This window comes from Alnus glutinosa, chromosome 10 (genome assembly GCF_958979055.1).
Source record: "Alnus glutinosa chromosome 10, dhAlnGlut1.1, whole genome shotgun sequence".
NCBI classification, from domain to species: domain Eukaryota; kingdom Viridiplantae; phylum Streptophyta; class Magnoliopsida; order Fagales; family Betulaceae; genus Alnus; species Alnus glutinosa.
The window spans coordinates 4,298,675-4,315,631 of record NC_084895.1 but is presented as its reverse complement, the minus strand read 5'-3'; the positions used below and the strand labels follow the sequence as shown (position 1 = coordinate 4,315,631).

General features: G+C 39.4%; 1 protein-coding gene across 4 annotated transcripts in view; it reads right to left on the bottom strand.

The window, feature by feature from the left end:
* The window catches only part of LOC133880230 (chlorophyll(ide) b reductase NOL, chloroplastic), a 31,519-nt gene extending 19,765 nt beyond the window's left edge, over positions 1 to 11,754 (bottom strand). The window contains exons 1-7 of one of the 4 annotated variants that reach the window (XM_062319136.1): positions 11,418 to 11,754; positions 2,685 to 2,753; positions 2,172 to 2,233; positions 1,952 to 2,038; positions 1,028 to 1,095; positions 901 to 949; positions 738 to 823 (exon numbers count right to left, since the gene is read on the bottom strand). In XM_062319136.1, the coding sequence (XP_062175120.1) occupies positions 738 to 823; positions 901 to 949; positions 1,028 to 1,095; positions 1,952 to 2,038; positions 2,172 to 2,233; positions 2,685 to 2,753; positions 11,418 to 11,700 (704 nt within the window). In that variant the 5' untranslated portion in view covers positions 11,701 to 11,754. The remainder of the gene's footprint in view (positions 1 to 737; positions 824 to 900; positions 950 to 1,027; positions 1,096 to 1,951; positions 2,039 to 2,171; positions 2,234 to 2,684; positions 2,754 to 11,417) is intronic. The other 3 variants (XM_062319139.1, XM_062319137.1, XM_062319140.1) reach the window with 3 other exon arrangements.
* Between the last annotated feature and the right edge of the window lie 5,203 nt (positions 11,755 to 16,957).

The following is a 16,957-nucleotide window of genomic DNA, read 5'->3' as shown; positions in this document are numbered from 1 at the left end:
CATAAGTGGAAAAATGTAGTGCTACACATCACAGTCAAACTGACAAGAGACAACTTCCCACTAGAGATGATGGTCAAATCCCTAGAAAACCAATAGCCAATATGAACTTTAACAATGGTAGTTACAGGACCTAGATGAATATTGGGTCTGTACTGGGGACACCATATCAACTTGGTAACCACCAACACGTACTTAAATGCCAAGGTACAGGTTTTAAGAAGTCTTATAGAGGATCTGTGGGAAAGTTTCTAATATTGCCTCCAATTTTTCAAAAACAAAATGCAGAATCTGGTTGGTAGAACGCACCAAATGGCCACTACATATGAGTCAACAGTCAAGTAAACAAGATAAATCAAATAACATCATACATCAACCCCTCCATGTTCTTTACTGTGATATTTTTAACTATTCTATCAGTACAATGAAAGCAATTAAATAATCAATATCCCTTAGGAAAGCAGTTTTCAGCCAGTTTTTATCAGTATTCCAAGTAGATTGCATAAAAGAGATCCCCCCCCCCCCCCCCCCCCCCCACAAAAAAAAAAGGACACTATTAGATTAGTAGGACCTATCATATTATGATAACCAAACTAGTAGGACTCTCTACAAGCATATTTTCAGTCAAAACAAGAAGAGCACGCTGCAAAAGGTAAGCAGCAGCATGATAAAGATAAATAGTAACCAAAATTTTTTAGCTGGTTTAGAAAGTAACACTGAAGTAAGCTAAAAGAGGGTACCTAGGGGTTGGTCTTCCATCTGAACCAGCCCCATCAATATTGAAAATATGACCCCCTCGAGGCTGGTTTAACATCATCTTTATTGCCTGAAGAATCAGTCAACATTCATGTGTGACAATATACCTTCAACAGGCCACTTAAAAAAAAAAAAAAACAATTATACCTCTCGGCAACATATCATCAAACCAAGGGTGTTTGTAGTTACAACTTCACTGCACGGAAAGAGTCCATATTATGAACAACTCAGAACCTGGCCATTAACAGGGGATAGAAAGTGTACAAAAGCTCACATAAGATCTTCATCTGAAGTTTCTGCCAGTGGTTTATAGCTATATGCATTTGATCCTGCGTTATTAATCTGCATCATTCTCAACATAGAGCTAGTCGTAAACACAACTGAATCTGCTCAGAGTAGCACATCAAAAGAGCAAAAACAATAACAGAAAAAAAGAAAAGGAGCAACTTTGGCTAAACTCATTCACAAGTGGTTTTTTGAATTGAATCTTAGCATCAATCCAAAATAGCGAAAATTGAAAGTGTTCAAGTATCTAAACCAAACGCTAAACTAGTGGGTCTCCAATTTCCCAATCAAAATAAAACAAAGATAAATCGGCCTGGACATGGAATCCAAGAACAAACAAACCGAGCTCTAATACCATGTAAAAGCATTCAACCCAAAAGCTTAAACTTGTACGTGGACAGGCCCAACAGGTATATAAACACCTAATCAAATACTCACCTAATCCATGACTGTGGGATTCCTAAAAGAAAGAAAGAAAAGAAAAAAACCAATCCCACTCAATACCATGAAAAACAGAGCACATACAGTAGGCCTCTAGCTGAAGAATTATTTTCTTGACCAATTATTTTGCTAGACTATTGACTTATCATCTTTCAGTTCTTCATGATTATTCGAAAGATTTATGCTCCTCTAACTGTTCAAAAGACTCTTCAGGCTAACTTCATGTCATTCAGCAAGTAATCCTATACCCATAGATAGCAGCATGAGTCATTATATAATACTAAGTTTGCTTAAATCTAAAACTATCAAGTAAACCTATAAATATCCAGCTAAAAGTCACTTTTAACACCAAGTACAAATTTATAATCAGCAAGAACAACTAACCCATGATTTTATCCAGCTTAAGAGAAATAACTAGAATTTAACATTAAACAAATAGAGTAACAAAGAGGAAAATATCTAGCATTAATACCCATATATCAATGTATTTCAGTTCTCTTTGTGCAAATGCAACTAAATCCTTCACATCCTGTCCATCTCTAACATCACATTTAGTACCCTGTGAAGGATGGAGTGATTCAGACAGCAGCATTAAGTAAAACAACAGCTTAAGCCAGGAAGTAAACATTAAGGGAAAAATGACAGTGGTAGCAAAAACAGAAGAAAATATTCAAAAGTCCCTGTGGAGGTACCCACACATGCTGCTCCCCAAATTCTTCTCTCAGGCTCCGAACAGCAGATTCAACCCGTTCAGCTGTCCAAAAAAAAAAAAGTTATGCAACTGTAAACAGCAGTCATTTGGTAATAGAATCACAAGCTCAAAATAACTATTCAAGTCAAACCTTCACCTGTTCATATCATACAATGGGACTTAATTCGCCAGGGAAAGCAAAACATGTGAAAAGAATGATGATCTATTGGAAGCATAAAAACAAAATTCTCAAATAATTCACAAATTTCCTGAATACAAGTTTTTTTTTTTTTTTTTTTGGGGGGGGGGGGGGGCAGGAAATCAAACCTGAATTTAACTGAAGATATTAAATAAGTACTGAATTAATCCTAAAGCTCCCATATAATATGAATGCCAAATTTCCGGAGTAATTCTCAACAATGTGTGTGCGTGTGTCAATATATGTTTTGACCATGAGGCAACTAAATTATATGATAGGGAGAATTTAATATAGGCACACCAAGTAAGTCATTACCTGTTCTTGAGCAAATTATGACACTGTCACCTGCTTTTAGAAACTCTTTAGCTAACGCATAACCTATTCCTGAATTTATAAAATAAATAAATGAAAGAAAAAACCAAGTAAAAAATCTGGAAAATTAAAGACATGAGGAAGAGAGAATAGAATCTAATTTAGAATTTAACTTTCAACTTTATGAGCAATGTATGTTGACAGTGCTCTAAACCAATGGAAACAATACCAACGGAATTCCTCAAAAGTAAAGTAATACTCCCTTTGTAATACCTTGAACATTTATTAAGGCTAAGTAAGCCTTAATCAGTGTTGGTAGGGGGTTAGGGTTGGTTGAAAAGATTTTTTTTTTTTTTTACTTTCTGCCCTAACCGAACATTATGCCAGGATTACCAAACATTCGATATCACAATACATCGAACGTTTGAAGATTACGTCACGAATGTTCGACGACCTAACGTATGTCATTGTTCACGAGTCAGCTTTGTGTCAGAAGGGACCACCGAACGTTCAATCTAACCCAAAAACCGCTAGATAAAACAGTATACCGAACATTTGACCAAGTGACCAAACGTTCAATGAACTACAGTTTTGAGTAAAAACTAGGACATTCTTATCTTCAGCAAACCCAGCTCTATAAATACCCACCCCTACGCCCCCTCAGCTCACTTTCACCTTCTTTGGTTCATTCTACCCCTTGTGTGAGTGTGTGTGTGTGTGTGTGTGAGAGAGAGAGAGAGAGGGAGAGAGGTCTCTTGAAGGAGGAATGAGCCAATTTCATCCTAAGGAGGTAATCTTCACAACTTAGTTCGTTCATAGTATAGTTGATATGTTACATACTTACTATTTAGTCCTTATCTGTAGCTGCTTATACATCCTTACTTGGTTTTGACCTTAATACTAGTTTAGCGTTGGATTAGTTCTGCATGAAAGTGTTATGAAGGCTTAGGAATCTATTAGGGGTCATATTAAGACCTTAGGGCTTGTTTTAGAAGTGTGGTTTGGTGTCCTTTAGGTTCGGAAATGGGTTTCTACCCCATCACCGAACATTCGATCTCCACTAGCCGAACGTTAAATGTAGACGCCGAACATACGACCTTTCGATCCGAATATTTGACCATCAAGCAGAAAGTCTATTTTGAACATTTAAGATCACGGTTTGAGTTTAGAACTAATACTAAGTCTTTTCTCAGATTTCGAGGTACTTCAGGAGGATTTTGTGGAAGCACCTTTTTTTTTTTTTGATAAGTAATTGTAATTTTATAAAAAACAGCGTAAGGCGCCCCTAGTACACAAGAAGTATACAAGAAGCAACAGCCTCACCACCGACCTGACAAGGAACAGCCCACAAAACAACCCAACCCTAAGCCCCTAAAGCTCACAATCTTCAATCATATCCACCTCCTATGGTCCTCATCAAGGGCAGAGAGGAAAGCCATAGTTCTATCCCCCTTATCCCCAAAATACATAGAGCACGCCAAGGACAGCTCCAAAGGAGAGGTAGCCTGGAAACCACCCGCAAAATTGAGAGGGCGGGCGCTTGAGAAACTACGATCTGCCTGTGAAAGAGAGGAGGAGCTCGACTCAAGAAACCCTCGCCTGAGAAAACCCACATCTTCATGATTTCCTTGACCCACCACCGGCTTTGGCTTCCTCCCTTTACGTTTGTATTGAATAAGAGGCTTGGACGTGGGTTCTTCCAGGGAAGAGGAAGGGAGAATCCTCCCTTCCGGCGAGCCCATCACAATGGAAACTTGAGAACCCAAGGCTTGTGGAAGCACCTTACGACTCAAGTGAATAAAAACTCACATGAATACTTGTTATTATTTTCTCTGCATATCATAATTAGTTTGTGTACCAAAACATGCATGTTTACAACTCACTTCAAATATATTTTTGATTATTATGAACTTTGTTTTGTGAAAATGAGTGATTAATGACAAGATAATGAAAACGATGATTTTATGAAAAGCATGCATGTAAAAGATAGTAAATATTAAATTGCATCGTTTGATATGGTACACCGGTACGTGCGGGATAACGGCCATGAGCTTACTATTATACAGGTTGTTCTTGTTAAGGATAGCAACCTACCCGAACAGCCCTCATCGGCTACTACAACACACAAACCCTACTCTACAGCTTCAGCCACTCTTCGAGACAACAGACAAACCATAGAGCCATCGGCCATGATTCAAGGAAGACTTCCTAAACTAGACAGCAGAATATCCGCACCATATCAGACCTACAACGGCTAGCACACCTCCGAATCCTCTCTGTAATTCTATCTCTCTCAAACGGCTATATTGCCTCTAGGTCAAGATACCACTTACCATACTACTATGTAATTATAGAATAGAACCTTTGTAATTATAGACTGCCATACACGGCACCTTGTAATATTTCTATATATACAATATCAATATCAAGACCTAAGCATCAAGTGCTTAAGGCTTTTTACCCTATTATTTTGTTTTGTTTACACGGTATCAGAGCCAACCAATAGCCAACGCTTCTCCATGGCCGTCGTCAACCCTGCAGCTCTTGAACTCATGCCTAACGTCACTCAACTTGGAAGCATCAAATTGGAGGGACCTAACCATCTCGGATGAGTTGCTCAATTTCAGCCCATTCTATGTGGTTATTACCTCCAAGGTTTACTGGATGGAACAGACCCGTGTCTTCCAAAACGCATCGCCAATGCAGCTGGCGATGCTCAAGTCCCCAATCCAGCCTATGTTCTATGGCTGCGCAAAGATCAGCAATTGTTGAATCTTATTATCTGTTCGCTTGCTCCCTCCTTGGTGCCATCGATGTACGGTTTAAACACATCACGGCTTGCTTGGAGCAATCTGGCAACACGTTTTGCCGCTCAATCCTGATCTAGAATTTCCCACCTCAAGCATCAGTTGCAAAGCTTGCAACAAGGGAACAAGAACTTCACAGAGTATCTCAATCAAGCCAAATCATGGGCTGATGAGCTCTCTGCCGTAGGCAAACTGATGGAAGATGATGATCTCATCTCCCTCATTATTAATGGTATAAACCCCACTTTCAACTCTTTTGTTACTGCCTTTACTTTGTGTGATCGTGAGAACTCCTTTCATGACTTCCAATTTGAATTGCCTAGCCACGAAATTCTCCTCCAAAATCAACAGCAAGCCCTCAATCCTGAAGCAGGTTCCTTTGCCCTTCATGCCCACCGTTCCCGCCCACCTCACAGTCCAACAACCTTCAGAAACAGCCCCAACACCTTCCGTAAACCCCGGTTTGTACCACGACCCCCTGGCCAATTTCGTCACCCATCTCCCCACAACTCATACCATAACCCTCACTTCTCTCCCAGAAATCCTCCATCACTCCAATCTCATAATTCCTCTTATCAACCCCAATCCTTCCAGTATTGCCCCACCTCCACGACAGTACTCCCCTTGTTAGATTTGTGGTAAAAGCAGTCACCGCGCCCTGGACTGCTATCATCGTATGGATTACTCCTACCAAGGCCACCACCCGCCCATGGAGCTTGCTGCCATGACTGCTCAGACTAATGGAGAGTTTGCCAATCACGACTAGCTTGCTGATTTTGGTGCAAACACGCATGTGACACCTGACTCTTCTCTCCTCAACGATGCTCAGCCCTTCAATGGCTCTGACACTGTTGGCGTTGGAAATGGTGCAAGTTTGCATATTACACAAACTGGTTCTTCTCTTGGTCACTCTTCTACTACTCCATCATCTAATTTTCTTCTATCCAAAATTCTACATTGCCCCTCTGCTTCCACAAATCTACTTTCCATTAATAAATTTTGTAAAGTTAATAAGTGTTGGTTTGCTCTAACTAATGTTGATTTCACTGTGAAGGACAACTCGACAAGGATGGTGCTACTTCATGGCCCCAGTGAAAATGGGTTGTACCCTATCAGATTACATCCTAAGTCCTTGAATAAAAGTAGAGGGTTCATGTCTCTTCTTGGTGTTAAAACTACAGACATGGTTTGGCATCAACGTCTCGGCCAACCCTCTACCTCTATTTTCCAGAATTTACTTCGTCATCAGCATCTCCCCCTTCTCGGTTTTGTCAATCAATCCACTGTGTGTGAGTCATGTCAACTTGGCAAGGCCAAGCAACTACCTATCTCAAAGTCCAATAGGAGTTCATCGAGTCCTTTAGAAATAATACACTCAGATGTCTGGACCTCTCCGGTTCCATCACTGAGTGGATGCAAGTACTATGTTTTGTTTGTTGATGAGTACAGTCGATTCACGTGGATGTATCCTATTATGAATAAAAGTGAAGTTTTTCAGTGCTTTATTAAATTTAAATTACTTGTTGAAAACCTGTTCTCCAATACTATTAAATATTTTCAAACTGACAATGGTGGAGAATACACCTCCACCAAATTCAAACAGTTTTTAAGCAACCATGGTATTTTTCACCATCTCACATGTCCACACACATCTCAGCATAATGAAATTGCTGAGAGGAAACATAGACACATCGTTGAAACAGGATTAACGCTGCTGGCTCAATCCAAATTACCTCCTAAATATTGGGTCAACTCCTTTCTTACCTCCATCTTCCTTATTAATTGTCTCCCTTCTCCTGTCACACACAACACCTCACCTTTCTTCAAACTCTTCAAGAAAGAGCCAGATTACACGCTTCTACGCACCTTTGGTTGTCTATGTTATCCCCTACTTCGTCCATATGCTGCCCATAAACTTTCTTTTCGAAGCAAGCCTTGCATCTTCCTCGGATATGGTGCCAATCAACGTGGCTACCATGCCTTGATCCTCAATCACAAAAAGTATATCTTTCTCGCAATGTTGTTTTTGATGAGTCCAAATTTCCAGCCAAAACGCCTTCTCTTTCACAAGGTTCCTACAAAATCACCACCCCTCCCGATGTTCCCATTCTATTCCAACCAGCAACCTTAACTCCTCTCAACTCCACCAAACCATCCACACCTACCCCTGACCTTGGTACCCCTACCCCATCTTTCCTGACTCCAACCTCTCCCACCTCCTCCACACCTACTCCACCCACTCACCAACCCTCTCCCATAGCCGCCACAACCTCTCCCTCTCCCACTCTGCCTCCATCCCCACCTCCCGACTCCATTCCTTCTCCTGTCCTCGCTCCACTGCCAAACACTCTCCTTGTCCCTAGCAACTATCTTGTTACACGTTCCCAAACCGGGTCCTCTAAACCCCATACCTATCTTGGCTTCACCACCTTTCACACCATAAAGCATCCTCTCGTCACTTATAATTCTGTCAGCCTTCCCCCTGAACCTTCCTCATACAGCTAGGCAGCCTCCAAAACTAAATGGGTTACTGCCATGACCGCTGAATTTCAAGCCTTATTATCCAACCAAACCTGGTCCCTATGCCCCCGACCCTTGCACCATAATGTTGTCCACAACAAGTGGGTGTTCAAGATACAACAAAACCCAGATGACAGCATTGAACGCTACGAGGCCCGCCTTGTCACCAAAGGATTCGACCAACTTTCTGGAATTGATTATCATGATACTTTTAGTCCGGTCAATAAACCAGCTACTATTCGTTTACTACTTGCCTTGGCTGTCCAGTTTGATTGGCACATCAAACAACCGGACGTCTCCAACACCTTCCTTCATGGGCTTCTTGATGAAGTTGTTTACATGGAACAACCACAAGGGTTTGTGGATCCTATGTTTCCTGACCACGTGTGCAGATTACACAAAGCACTTTATGGCCTAAAACAGGCCCCTCGGGCCTGGTTCACAAGGCTCTCACATACTTTATTAGAAATTGGCTTCTCTAGCTCTCAGGTTGATCTATCTTTATTTACTTATCACACTAACAGTTCTCACATCTTTCTTTTAGTATATGTAGATGATATAATTGTTACAAGTAACAATGCAGCCACCATGCAAACTATCATTGCCAAACTTCAGGTCGACTTTGCTATGAAGGACCTCGAATCCCTATCCTACTTTCTTGGCATCCAAACCAACCGGGACTCTCAAGGTTTACATCTCCGGCAATCCAAGTACATTCATGACCTTCTCAACCATGCTAGCATGACAGATTCCAAGCCCTACCGCACGCTCTGCATCTCTGGTGCCAAGATGTCCAAATTCACTAGTGAAGTCCTCTCCAACCCATCTGAATATCGTCAAATTGTCGGTGCTCTTCAGTATGCTACTCTCACTCGCCTGGACATTGCCTACTCGGTCAACCAGCTATGTCAGGTCCCCTCACACTCACAGGTTTTTGTGACTTCGATTGGGCAAGCAATCTTGACGATCGCCGCTCCACAACCAGGTTTGGTATCTTCTTTGGTCCAAACCTCATTTCATGGTCCGCCCAAAAGTAGCATGTTGTTTCAAGATCCAGCATAGAAGCCGAGTATCGCGCCATGGCCCTCACCACTACCGACCTCTACTAGCTCCGCATGCTCTTCCACGAATTACAAATCCCACTGCCCTCACCACCAACCATCTGGTGTGACAATTCCAGAGCCCTCTCCCTAGCCACCAACCCTGTGTCCCATGCACAAACCAAACACATCGAAGTAGATGTTCATTTCATTCGCGAAAAGGTCACCAACCACGACATCCAACTCCATTATCTCTCCACCCTAGAACAAGTTGCCGACATCTTCACCAAAGGCCTCACTGCTGATCGGTTCTGCTTCTTGCGTGACAAACTTCCAGTCGTTCCTCCCATCCGTTTGCGAGGGGGTGTTAAGGATAGCAGCCTACCCGAACAGCCCTCAGCCACCACTACAACACACAAACCCTACTCTACAGCTTCAGCCACTCTTCGAGATAGCAGACAAACCCTAGAGCCGTCAGCCATGATTCAAGGAAGACTTCCTAAACTAGACAGCAGAATATCCGCACCATATCAGACCTACAATGGCTAGCACACCTTCGGATCCTCTCTGTAATTATATCTCTCTCAAACGGCTATATTGCCTCTAGGTCAAGATACCACTTACCATACTACCATGTAATTATAGAATAGAACCTTTGTAATTATAGACTGCCATACATGGCACCTTGTAATATTTTTATATATACAATATCAATATCAAGACCTAAGCATCAAGTGCTTAAGGCTTTTTAACCTATTATTCTGTTTTGTTTACAGTTCTTTATGGTCAAAAGTCTATTGTTATGTTAGACCTTGGATCCAATGGTTTGTGACCAGCGCAATTATGCTTGAGTGGTGGTTACTATAGACAGACTTCACTAGTGGTGTGGGCCACCCAAGGTCGGACTCGGTCGGGCTGCTAGTGATGGATGGTAACGTACAAATATTCGGGGCACCGGTGTTGAATTACAAGTCTTTCGGGAGAGCGTCAACCCTGCCAGGAAGGGGTTAAAATTCTACGTAGACCATATGGAATTGAACTATGATATGACTCCAGCATATATTATATATGTATTGCATCCACGATAATTTTGTTAAAAGAGGAACTATAATTTACATTGTTGCATGTAATTTACGTCTTAAACTAAGTTCACTACATGATAACATGTGCATCATGTGCATTATTGCTCACTAAGTCGTTGACTTACGCTTGTATCTTTTTTACCTATAAAACATACATTGTTTTATAACTAGTTGTTTAGATGTCGATGCCAGAGAGGATGATGGTTCGTTTGGAGGATGTGATCCATGTGATTTTCAAGGAATTGGATCCGGTTCAGCTTAAGGCAATGTGGGATGCGGATGGGGAAATCCAGGATAGTATGATTGAGATTATCTATGCGTTTTATCTTATCAAGACTAGGCCATGACTCTTTTGATGTTATTTTCATGACCACTAGTATTAAGTTGGGTAATTTCGAGACTGGTCTTTTGACCCTGACATTTAGTGACTATCTATGTTATGATGCTTTAGTATTGTTCTAAGTGTTTATGATATGATTGTGGGTTTTAATGGCTACCTTCCTTGTTACAAGTGAAAGTCTTTCGCTGCAGAGTCTCTTCGGAGAGGATGAAATCCATGTGGTCATATTCATCTTTGAATAAGACTGGGAGACAAACCATGAAGTTAACCACTAATTAGTTAATTTCACTGGGGCATTACATCTCTCCTCTCTCTCATGTAATATAGAATCAGCAATATAATTCTGAACAACCTTTCTGCTTTTAGTTCTGTCTCTTGGAAGCTTAAGAAACCTGATAATCGCTATATAATTAAATCCATGCCTTGGAATTTCAACAAAAATAAAAGGAAAGTGCTATCTTGTCCTCATTCCTCAACACCAATCCATTTTCATTCCTTACCCAATAGAAAAAACGATATTATATTTCTTTAAGGAGATGAGACATTATACCCACTTCTCGAAGATGATTTTACATAATCTTGCTTTAAGAAAACTCTAAGAGTTTAAAATATCTCTTTGCTTTCTTTTCCTCCAGCTTCTACCAACCGAACAAATCTCATATCGGTCCACAACCTACGCAGCGCTTCTATGATGTTGAATATCAAAGCATGTCAAACACTTAACCAGTAGTATTGACACAACCCATCAAACATTTACAACAAATTATCAACCCCCAGAAAATAAATAACACTCTAACAATTAAATTGTACCACTAAATGCCAAAAAACAGCCAACATAAATAAAACCCAGAAACACATTCAAAGAACAGCATTAAATTAGGAAAGCAGAACCTCAAAAACCATCAAAAGCTCAAACTAAAGAGAGACTTAGAAACCCAAAAGCTGACCTTTGGTCGACCCAGTGATCAGAACATTATAAGGAGGAACCATGGGCTCTCTGTTAACAGAGGCCTCGGCCTTTATAGTCTGAGAGTTTAAATTCACAGCACATGGCCGTAAACTGAGGTGGAGATTGTGGCGGGGACCAACGGTCAGGAAAGTGTAACGGTCGAATTTACGAATGGGGAGGTGTGGTTGAGAGAAAGGAAAGAGAAAGGAGTGATGGGTTTTGGGGGAGAGAAGAGGAGAGAGGGATGGGGAAGTGGAGTGAAGGGAAGGAGTAATCGCCATGGTTATAGAAGCCAAAGGAATATGGATAAAAGCTTCACAATATCACATGATCTCTAGAGGTCCATAAGGTATATCAAAATAACAATTTGCTCTCTATAATTAAATTCCATCCATTAAATTAATTGATTTTGATATTATAATATGTCAGAACAAATTATGACACATGTCCAATTTAAGTCAATATCATACTAATAGAATCTGTTAATTCAGTGGACGAAATTCGACTATAAGACATAAATTGTTCTTTTGGCATACCTTAGACCTCTAAATTTATTTTGATACCAAATGAAACTAAATATAAATCAGATAAACCACGTTGACATATTTTATTTTAGGGTAAATGTCTAATAAATCCCTGAGTCGAAGCGTTATTTGAATTCGATCCCTCACTTTTTGAAAATCAGTATTCGGTGCTTAACTTTTTCGCAAATTTAAAATAGGTCCTTCCGTAATTTTTCAGTTCATTTTCGCAACCACCGTTAGTGTCACATCAGCATTTTCGCCACATCATATTAAAATATAAATTTTTTATTATATTATCAATTTAAACAATTATTTTGTATTATTATTATTTTTTTTAAAAAAAAAATGATGGGGTTTGGAGGTGGCTGCCATCGTGGGAGGGGGTGGCTCGCGGCCACCCCCAGGCCCTGGTCAATCCAAGCAAGGCTTTTTCGTTTTAGGAACTACTAACCATTACCCTCTGTTTCTCTCTCTCTTGCTCTCTCTGTGATCTACAAGCTCTGCTTTTTGCGATCTCTCAAGTACGCTTCTTGATAGCGCCAGATCTGAGCACAAACTAAAATATAATTGCATTACACTTAGATCTGTACGCTTCTTAATAGCCAGATCTGAGCACAAACTAAAATATAATTTCATTACACTCAGATCTGAATAGTGGTAAAATCAAAAACCATGAATTCGAATTACGGTAAGTCAAAATCCAACTTTGACTTCGATCTGGGTCTCGAGGCACACAAAATGTTTGATTCTGGTACGCTATTGGATGGCTCTGAACGGTAATTGAAGCAAGCAAAGCCCTTCTTTTCGTATGAAGGGATGGAATTCATCCGGTTCAACCACCGGTATCAGAATCGTCGACAAGGGTCCGAATCTTGGAGGTCCATCTATCTGAGGTGTGGGTAGTGGAGGTGGGGCTGGGATAAGCTCTAACAAAGACCCATTTGGTTCTTTGGTTGATTTTGGATCGAAACAATCGGGTGGTGGTTTTTTCCAGAATGCATCAAAATCCAGCTCGATCGCATTCCCCTCTAGTGGTTTTAGCTCAAGTAATGACGATTTTATGGGAGTGAATTCGGGTTTCAATTCCAAAATGAGCGATTTTGGGATGCTCGGTGTGAATTTTGGTTCTAAGAATGAGACTGGTATAAAGCTCTGGTAGTGTGACGTCCCACATCTTCTGGGAATGAGGATGTACTTATATGTATAAATGCAACATTTATAACACAACGCGTTTTAAAGCCGTAATGGTCATGAACCTATCAGAACTCCGCAGTTAAGCGTGCTTCTGTGAGAGCAATCCCAGGATGGGTGAACTCCTGGGAAGTCTGGTTTGAGGAGCCAAAAGCGAACAATATTATGTCATTAGGGGTGGGTCGTTACAAATGGTATCAGAACCATTGCTCAGCCTGAGATGGTGGGAGCGTGCACAAGCTCAAGATGGTCGCGAGCGGGGATGCTGGGTCCCAAGAGGGGGTGATTGTGACGTTCCACATCGCATGGAAATGAAGATGTGCTTATATGTACAATTACAAATGCACCATTTATGACACAACGCGTTTTTAAGCCGTGATGGTCATGAACCTATCAGAACCTCGCAGTTAAGCGTGCTTCTGCGAGAGCAATCCCATGATGGGTGACCTTCTGGGAAGTCTGGTTTGGGGAGCAAAAAACGGATAATATTATGTCATTGGGGGTGGGGCGTTACAGGTAGTGATCCGCTGGACATGTTATTTTCGTCATCCTCAACTTCGACCGGAGGTGGTATTGGAGGACAGCAGATGTCAAAGGCTGATAGTGATGATTGGGGATTCGATTTTGGAGTTTGGTGGTGGGAGATCGGAGGCCATGATGTGGGTGGTTTCACGACTAGGGGTGGCTGGGTTGCCACCGTCAAACCCCTTCATTTTTAATTTCTTTTTTTAAAAATACTAATAATACAAAATAATTTTTTAATTTGATAATATAATAAAAAAATTAATATTTTAATATGATATGGCGAAAATGCTGACGTGGCACAAACGGTGGTTGCGAAAATGGATGAAAAAAATCACTGAATGACCTATTTCAAATTCGCGAAAAAGTTAAGCACCGAATACTGATTTTCAAAAAGTGAGAGATCGAATTCGAATGACGCTCCGACTCATGGATTTATTAGACATTTACCTTTTATTTTACTTTCCCATTCTTTTTTTTTTTTGCCCCAAAATGTGGGATGAGTATGTATTATTTGACTTCCCAAACTTTAGTGGCCTAATTTTTTTATAAAGAAAAGTACATATATTCCCATCAAATTATTATTTTGTTGTTAATGTCTTTTTAAACTATTAATTGTGTCAATGTCCTTTCTAAATTACACACACAAAAAAGGTCAATATCCCCCAAGGAAAAAAAAAAAAAAAAAAAAGATAAAAATGACCTTACAAATTTTTCAATAAACAAAGATATTCTTATAACTTAAAAATAAATTAAAAAACTGGAAGAAAAAAAAATAGAAAAACAAGAATTAAAACAAGAATAAATAATAATAATAATAATAATAATAATAATTTAAAAAAAAAATGGAAAACTACCCCCTTGGCTGAGTGATGGTAGTTCGGCCTTAATGAAAATTATTATAATATAATATATATATAAACCCACACCCTTGGTTTTTTTTTTTTTATAATTTTTTTGCTTTTTTATATTTATAATTTTTAGTATTTATTTTTTCTTTAATTTTAAGAATTTTTTAATTTTATGAACGGTATTCTTTTCATTAGAGGGACATTGACATTTTCTAATAATTTATGAGAGAATATTGACACAATTGGTAGTTTAGAGAAGACATTAATAATGAGATAGTATTTTGAAAAGAGTATGTTTATTTTTCATTTTTATATATAATAAAAAATAGAAAATAAAAAATTAATTTTGCAGTTCATCTCATAAAAAATTTATAAGAATTTAAAAGAAATTAAGAATATTTTAAAATTTTGGGGACACCAGCCCCCTGAGCCCTCCCTGCCCATTCAATTTGGAATGTGGGACTCACTTTAGTGTACGCTACAACGTCTTCATTTGTTTACACAAATTTCTTATAAATCAATCACTAAAAGTTATGTATCTTTAACATAAGAGAAGCACGTATAACATTTTATAAAATGTCTCCCCTCTAAAGAAGAGTCCACCAAAAAAAGTTATGGTTAAATACATTTTTGACTCGTGTGGTTTAAAAATTTTATTTTTTATTCTCTTAGTTTTTATTTTTTTTCATAGCTAGTACTTGTGCTATGGAAAGAGACGGAGACAGTACTTCCATCCAAAACTGACGGATTTACGTATCCCCCATATATCTATATATTTTCATTTTCATTTTTTTTTTCTTGAAAAACAAAAATTGTCCCTCATGGCCCATAGGAGTGGTTCAGCCACCCCCAAGGATAAAACCATTTTATTTTATTTATTTTTTATTTTTTTTTTTTTTTTTTCACTTTGGCCCTTAGGGGGTAGCGGAACCATCCCCAAAAGCCATGGGGGTAATTTGGCCACCCCCCAAAACTGGTCTTGTGGGTAGCTCAGCTACCCATACAATTTCTTTTTTTTTTTTTTTAAGAAAAAAAAAACTGAAAATTAAAAAAATATGGGGGCCACGTGTCGCAATTTTAATGGTGTCACGTGTCGCTGACATGAAAATCTGTCATTTTTAGATAGAAAAATGGACGGAAGTACTATCTCCATCTTTTCTCATAACACAAATACCACCAATGAAAAAAAATAAAAACTAAGAGGACAAAATTTTTGTAAACCACATGAGTGAGTAAGGTATTTAGGGTCTGTTTGGGTTTGCGATTTAAAATAACGATTTTAAAATGTGCAATTTGAAAAAAGTGATTTTTAAAAACTCAGTTAAGCGTTTGGCAAAATCGCAGTTTAGCCTTTAAAATCACGAATTTACCTTTAAAATTCTGCGTTTTCAAGAAAGCATCATTTTATATCTGCGATTTGAAAAAACAGATTTTCTGCGTTTTCAAATCGCAATTTTTAAAAACGTAGTTCCCAAACGATCTATGTTCTGCAATTTGGTTTAAAATCGCATTTATTGTCTACGAAATCGCAATCCCAAACGCACCCTTAACCCAAAAAGTTATTCTCTCTAAGGCTGCGGGAAAACCCTAGAGGGGAAAGTAGTTTTTCTTCCGGTCTTCCATCGACTGTGAAGGCCGTGAAGACCTATTCCTGGTGGAGTTTGAGAATGTGTGGGATAAGTCTCGAGTTTTGGAGGGCCGACCATGGCTCTTCGAGGGGAACTTGTTCTTGGTGGATGATTTTAATGGGTTAACTCCACCCACACATATAGAATTTGACAAGGTAGCTTTCTGGATGCGGATGTATAATCTGACGTTAGCATGTATGGGAGAGACACTGGAGCCCATATTGGATCATCGGTGGGTAGGGTGGAGGTGGTTGAAACAGAGGAGGATGGGTGGGTTTGGAGAATACCTACGAGCAAAAATCTGGTTGGATATCGATCTCTAAACCTTTGGCTAGGGTTTTGAAACAGAAGGAGTTGAGGAATGCTTAGATGGTTTGTCAAGAAGTTGAAACTTTGCATAGGTAGAGGAAGTTAGCGATGCTCTGAATCAAATGGGACCGCTCAAGGCCCCGGGACCGAATGGATTGGCAGCAGGTTTCTAGCTTCCAAGAGAGTTGGGCTAGTATTGGGGAAGAGGTTTGTAATGTTGTCTCCAATTTCTTTAGTCATGGTAAGATGGATGAGGAGATTAACGCTACATACATTGTTCTTGTTCCAAAAACACCAAATCCAACCACAGTGAATGAATTCCACCCAATAAGCCTATGTAATGTTTTATATAAGATTACCTCCAAGGTTTTGGCTAATATATTGAAACTTATTCTCCTATATATTATCTCCTATAACCAGAGTGCATTTATATTGGGTTGACTGATTCCTGACAATGTATTAGCTGCATATGAAACTTTACATTCAATGCAAACTAGAATGTGGGAGAAAATG